Genomic DNA, 6,658 nt, shown 5'->3' on the forward strand with positions numbered 1-6,658 from the left:
ACTCCAACCCCAACCACCCTCACCTCACTGTAAATGATCATTAGCTTTTTCATAATTTCCAAATAATAATTTTCCATACTGCCAGTATATATATATAAAAGTATTTATATTTATATATATACACACACAGTATACATCACTACAATATACATGTTTTGCATACTTCTTTACTTTGCTGACAGTTTTATTCACAGGCTTTCTGCAAAATGCAACACACTTCAAATTCATGTCAACTGATATTTTTTGCATCCAGTAGATGTCCTACTAGAGCAAATGAAGCTTCAGGAAGCTTTGCACCAGAGTGAACCAATTGGATGAAAGGCTTCAATGCTTCATGAAGCTTCATCTGCCCATCACTACTGTGGAGATGGAGGCTGACCGGAGGCTTACAGAGACTGGTGGCAACAGGATGAGGCTGGCTCCAAAACGGAAGAACTGGGGAACAGATGAAAGAAAACAGGTAAGAGTCAAAATCTTCAAAAATGCTCAAAAACACAAAAAGCCTGAGTTGTTCACCACTTGGTTGACGGAACGATCTGGCACTGGAGAGCAGGTCAGCAGGTCTTTTATTGCAGGAGATGATTACTTGACGAGGATCAGGAGTGGAGCTCAGCAGGTGAGATGATTTGGGGACCCGCCCAGGAAAAACCAAATAAGGTGAGAGAAGGGAAGAGGGAGCAGGGAAAGGAGGGGTAGGAGGGGCAGAAAGAAACCCTCACAGAAGCAGTAGTTTTCAAGTTAACAGCTCCCTTTAACTTTAGTTCAGTAGAGATCGGCCATTCCAGGGTGGAAATTATTCAAATGATAGTGAAGAAGTATGTAGTTAAAAACACAGTGGAGCACTTCCTGCATTACCACATGACATCACAAAGTGGAACAGAATGTTTTCTGTTAGAGAGAAAAACTCCCAAAAACACTTAAATATGCAGGGTTTGTGTGTTAACATGTTTGAATGAATAAAAACACACTCCAGGTATGTTTGTGAGGAGGAAACAACATTAAAACTTAGATGAGAAAATAAAGTAATATGGGTCCTTTAAGAAAAGAAGAGAAAATGCAAGGAGGACTTTATGGTATTACAGAGTGGTGTTCTCACTTACGTCCTGGTGCTGTGCTGTGGGGGCTGATCTGGAGACGGAGGCAAGAGCCAAGAACAGGAGCACAGAGCTGAACCTCATCTTCATCAACATCTCCAAAGTCCCGTCAAGTCCACCTGATCCAGAATGCTGCTCAGTCCTCTGATTGGGTCTAAAAGAAGACCTCACCAACCAATGGGACATCCCACACTCTCATACCTTCCTCCAAACCCTAGTTCTGTTTACCGGTATATCTTTAATTTGGTGGCATGGTGGCTGAGTGGCTAGCTCTCATGCTTCACAGCAAGAAGGTTCCGGGTTTCTGGCCTTTCTGTGTGGAGTTTGCATGTTCTTCCCATGTCTGGGCACTCTAGTTTCCCCCATCAGCCCAAAACATGCAACATAGGAAGGTAAAAATCCTCCAGCTAAAGTAGTCCTGACCAAGCCTAACAACAAGATCATGGAGATGGGTCCCCGGGCGCCCCATGTGCTGCCCACTGCTCCTGAAAGGATGGGTGAAATGCAGAGGACAATTTTTCAACAAGATTAATAAAGTACTACAAAACAAAACAAAACAAGATATGCCAAGGGCACATGTGGATTTTTAGGAAATATTTGCACAACTACTGCCAAAAACATGGACCTTTGATATTTGTTTCTCAATCGTTTCCCGTTAGCCTGAGTAAACTGTGGATTTTATGGTCAGACTATTGGCACACTTCACCAGTACATGTATGTGTGGACACCTGCATGCAGTGATGGAAAGAATACTTTGACAAGGTATTTAGTTAGAGAATACCGAATACCTGCATTAAAATGCATTTTGTAATGTATTTTAATACCTGTTCCAATCAGAGTACTGTATTTTGAATACTTACAATATTTTTACATTGAGTCACATTTAAATTATAGTGTAAAAACACAACATAGGATTCAAAAATGTTTATTTGTTTAGACTTAGACAAACGTTTTTGATCCACAAGGGAAATATTTGGACACAGTAGCTCACACAGCACAACATATTATAATAACAAGTACAACATAATGGTAATAATAAATTCTAAAGAAGTAGCAAAAAAGACAGCAAGAGAAAGGTGTCAAATAAGACATAATTATATAAATGTTTGTAAAAGTCCAAATGAAATAGAAAAATAAGTAATGCATTTGTTCTACATTTCCTATCACTAGTTAGAGGAGTTAACATCACACATCCACACACTGTGAGAGCACTGTTTTTTGTTTTGTCTATGTTTAGTTTGAATTGTGTGATCAAGTTCTGTAAAGTATTTCTTTCGATTTTAGAATATATCAGAATACAGTTACTCATAATTAATATTCAGATGATGTGATCTCTGTACTTATATTAAGTTACTTCAAAACAGTGAGGACTCTTCTACATGTGTGTGTGGACATGAGGAGACAGTTCACTTGTACATATGTGTGTGGGAAACTGAAGAAGTGACTGCACAAAGACTGGACTAAATCAAGAATAAACCAGGTTTAAACTGTGAATAGTACAACATCAGACCATGTAATTTAATATAACTTTATTCCAATTTATGGTCCATGAGCAGATATGAGTCTGAAAGTGATATTTATCATATTTATATTTATAGTCTCATATGTGCTCCCTTTGATTTCCTGACAGTCTTTTCAGCAAATTTGAATTAAAATAGATCATCTCATCACCTCCTCATGGGCCAAATGAGGCACCCGAAGGTCCAAATTTGGCCCCTCAGGCCAAATGGGCACCCCCACTTTAGAGACTGCATCTGTGGTTTATCTAGGACACTTAAACGCAGCTATCAACAATGCTGTGAATTTGTTCTTGTGTTTCTTAAATTCTGGGTCGTCTGAGTCTGGATCCTTGCAGTTAGTCTTGTCTGGGTAAAAGCAAAAGATGAAACAGGATCAACAACTGGCCAAGATGTTTCTATTGTCAATGTTCAAAACATTAAGTGTGAGTGGATGCAGAGGATGGGGAGTAGATGGAGTGTAGAATTCACTGTGAATTTCTCTGAAGGAAACATTTTTACCATAATCTTTGTTGAAAAGAAAAGGGTTGGTCAGGTTTAGAGCCGAGGCTTTGATTTGGAAGTTCCTGAACTCAGTCATTGTCACTGACTCTCTGCGACCTGTGGGGAGAGTTTAAGCATTCCACATGTGAGTATGACTAAACCATGGACTACAAAAGATTTAAACCATAATTTAGGTATTTGAATCTAGATCAATATTCACTTCTAATCACCAATAATCAGCTTGGGGTTATCTGTTAATGTCACTGCTTAAATGTATTTGTGTTTATTATTTATAAGGGACAATACATATTAAAAACAAGAAAATAATTAAAGATGCTTTGTGTAACTTTTCTGGTGGAAGATCTGTCAGATGCTTTTCTCTGTGGAGATGTTATTGCTTTGTCTGGGATGTTTCACAGTATGGTATTAAAATATTTAACGTCATGGAGACCAAACCAGGCCAAGTTACAGGTCAGATCTGTCAGATCTATTCACAGTCAGAATGCCTGTTTTTCTTGGTATTTTATATCTAGAAAACCACCTGTATTTGAATAAATGTAATGTAAGAACTGTTGAATGCTATAATGTGGAACATTCCAGGCAGAGCAATGACATATCCATAGAAACAAGCAGGTGACAGATCCCCAACCAAAAAGTTACAATAGTACATCTTTAATATTAAAAGCAATGTGATTTAGTTTAAAAAATAAAATCAGTCAGTGAAGAAAAACAGGTACTGTAAATAGACAGAAAGTATTCAAGATGATGTAAGAGGTCTAAACCAGGACTTACTGACGAGAATGAGCATGGAATTGTCACCTGCGCCCACAATGGCACAGTCAGAGCAGTACGTCTGAGGCTGAATATTCACATCACCACCTGCAAGCATACAGTGCAGTTTAAGTGAAAGACAATTTCATCTTCATGTCAAAAGAATAAAAAATGTTTTATGTTTAGAATCGGAATAATTAGGTCAAACATCCATGCAAAATGTACGATGAAGTAAATAAAAGCCCAAAACAATGTTTAAAACCTCCTAAGGTTTAAACCTCTTTGTTTCTGAGATCTAATGAGATCTCAGAAGCTAAGCAGAGGTGGGCCTGGGTAGCACTTGGATGGGAGATCTCTGGGAAAATCAGGTGCCACAGTGGGGCACCAGTGGCAAAAACTGTTGTGATGGTGTCCTTGGGCAAGATACTTCACCCACGTTGCCTAGTGGTGTTAGTGTGCATGTTGGTGGTGGTTGGAGGGACTGATGGTGCAAATTGTCAGCCTCGAGTCCATCAGTCTGTCCCAGGGCAGCTGTGGTTACAATAGTAGCTTACCACCACCAAGTGTGGAATGAATAATGCACCAAATTTTAAAGTGACTTTGAGCATCTGGAAAAGCAATAATAATAATAATAATAACATAAAGCTGAATGATTTACTTGACTCATTTTCATTTTAATACTTAATAACAAATTTGATATCAGTCTGTCCAGCCTTAAAACCAAAATGACACACATACCTTCAGATATATTCGTAACCCTGTGATGATCTTTGCAAAATTCTGACCTGAAAAATATTTATGTTTACAAATGCATCATGTGTATGAAATTCAGGATTCAAATTTTGAGAATCTTTACATTTTGATTGTGCTATTGACTTCATAAATGTCCTTTTGGTCCATCGTTCTCACATCCATGACTACAGTCATCCACTGGAAAAGTGACATTGCTGGTGCAGCGATACAAGATTTAGTTGACATTGCTTGTAAGAACCAGTGTCCAGAGTACTTCAACAAACACACAAACAAAACAAATCAAAACAAAAGACATGACCAAAATCAAATCAGGACTAAGTTAAAACTGAATCACAGTAAGGACCAAGACCAGACTAGTGTATAGTCGGAGTACTAAAATTCATTCATTCATTCATCATTGGAGATTTTTGAGATTTTAGAGCCACACTGAGAAGAACCAATGTCCAAAACATGGAGCTTTGCATTTGCAGCAGCAAGCTGTGTTTCAAGTTCGAGTTGTTCCTTTTGTAAATTTTTCAATTTAGAGTTTTATTTTTTCCTCCTGTGCCTAAACTTCATGTTTTTTATTCAGAGCTGTGACACGTTCCTGTATTGTGCTCTGTTGGCTTTAAGGCGCATGGACACAGTGGAGGAGACGAGGTGACGGTTGAGAGCGCGTCTTTGATACGTTGGACTTTTCGAAGCACACATTTGAGGCACTGTCCTCTGGACCCAAGTATCCACATTTTGAACAAAATTAGTTAAAACTAAATTTGTTAACTAATTAACAAACTAAAATATTAAACTAATTTTAGAATAAACAAAATAAGCAAATAGCTACTACACTTTATAATTAATCTGTCTTCAAAGCTCAAAATGCTCTGTTCCACCTTTTGATGTCATGAAGCAGTAGTTTTCAAGTTAACAGCTCCCTTTAACTTTAGTTCAGTAGAGATCGGCCATTCCAGGGTGGAAATTATTCAAATGATAGTGAAGAAGTATGTAGTTTAAAAACACAGTGGAGCACTTCCTGCATTACCACATGATATCACAAAGTGGAACAGAATGTTTTCTGTTTGAGAGAAAAAAAAACAAAACACTTAAATATGCAGGGTTTGTGTGTTAACATGTTTGAATGAATAAAAACACACTCCAGGTATGTTTGTGATGAGGAAACAACATTAAAACTTAGATGAGAAAATAGAGTAATATGGGTCCTTTAAGAAAAGAAGAGAAAATGCAAGGAGGACTTTATGGTATTACAGAGTGGTGTTCTCACTTACGTCCTGGTGCTGTGCTGTGGGGGCTGATCTGGAGACGGAGGCAAGAGCCAAGAACAGGAGCACAGAGCTGAACCTCATCTTCATCAACATCTCCAAAGTCCCGTCAAGTCCACCTGATCCAGAATGCTGCTCAGTCCTCTGATCGGGTCTAAAAGAAGACCTCACCAACCAATCACTGTCGCCCGTGTGGGACATCCCACACTCTCATACCTTCCTCCAAACCCTAGTTCTGTTTACCAGTATATCTTTAATTTGGTGGCATGGTGGCTGAGTGGCTAGCTCTCATGCTTCACAGCAAGAAGGTTCCGGGTTCCTGGCCTTTCTGTGTGGAGTTTGCATGTTCTTCCCATGTCTGGGCACTCTAGTTTCCCCCATCAGCCCAAAACATGCAACATAGGAAGGTAAAAATCCCCCAGCTAAAGTAGTCCTGACCAAGCCTAACAACAAGATCGTGGAGATGGGTCCCCGGGCGCCCCATGTGCTGCCCACTGCTCCTGAAAGGATGGGTGAAATGCAGAGGACAATTTTTCAACAAGATGAATAAAGTATTACAAATAAATAAATAAATAAATAAATGCCGCCAAAGCCACATGTGGATTTATAGGAAATATTTGCACCTCTAGTGCCAAAAGTCTGGACCTTTGACATTTGTTTCTCAATCGTTTCCCGTTAGCCTGAGTAAACTGTGGATTTTATGGTCAGACTATTGGCACACTTCACCAGTACATGTATGTGTGGACACCTGCATGCAGTGATGGAAAGAATACTTTGACAAGGT

General features: G+C 39.0%; 1 protein-coding gene across 1 annotated transcript; it reads right to left on the reverse strand.

Moving 5' to 3' along the window:
• Positions 1-2,003: 2,003 nt before the first annotated feature.
• LOC110158029 (uncharacterized) lies at positions 2,004-6,090 on the reverse strand. The gene is made up of 6 exons (XM_055166126.1): positions 5,881-6,090; positions 4,722-4,870; positions 4,604-4,650; positions 3,887-3,973; positions 3,113-3,211; positions 2,004-2,959 (listed from the first exon to the last, which is right to left on the reverse strand). The coding sequence occupies exons 1-6, from the start codon at positions 6,073-6,075 to the stop codon at positions 2,856-2,858; spliced, it is 681 nt and encodes a 226-aa protein (XP_055022101.1). The 5' UTR covers positions 6,076-6,090; the 3' UTR covers positions 2,004-2,855.
• Between the last annotated feature and the right edge of the window lie 568 nt (positions 6,091-6,658).

Source organism: Boleophthalmus pectinirostris, unplaced genomic scaffold, assembly GCF_026225935.1.
Source record: "Boleophthalmus pectinirostris isolate CB_2022bp ecotype Guang Dong unplaced genomic scaffold, ASM2622593v1 HiC_scaffold_8, whole genome shotgun sequence".
NCBI classification, from domain to species: Eukaryota; Metazoa; Chordata; class Actinopteri; order Gobiiformes; family Gobiidae; genus Boleophthalmus; species Boleophthalmus pectinirostris.

Bases quoted from the DNA above. Each gene is read 5' to 3' on its own strand.
- LOC110158029 (XM_055166126.1), bottom strand. From the start codon at position 6,075: ATGTCCCACACGGGCGACAGTGATTGGTTGGTGAGGTCTTCTTTTAGA. The intron at 4,871-5,880 runs GTAAGTGAGAAC...TGTTTGTTGAAG, and splicing joins CCACAGCACAGCACCAGGAC to TACTCTGGACACTGGTTCTT. The intron at 4,651-4,721 runs GTAAAGATTCTC...AATATTTTTCAG, and splicing joins GTCAATAGCACAATCAAAAT to GTCAGAATTTTGCAAAGATC.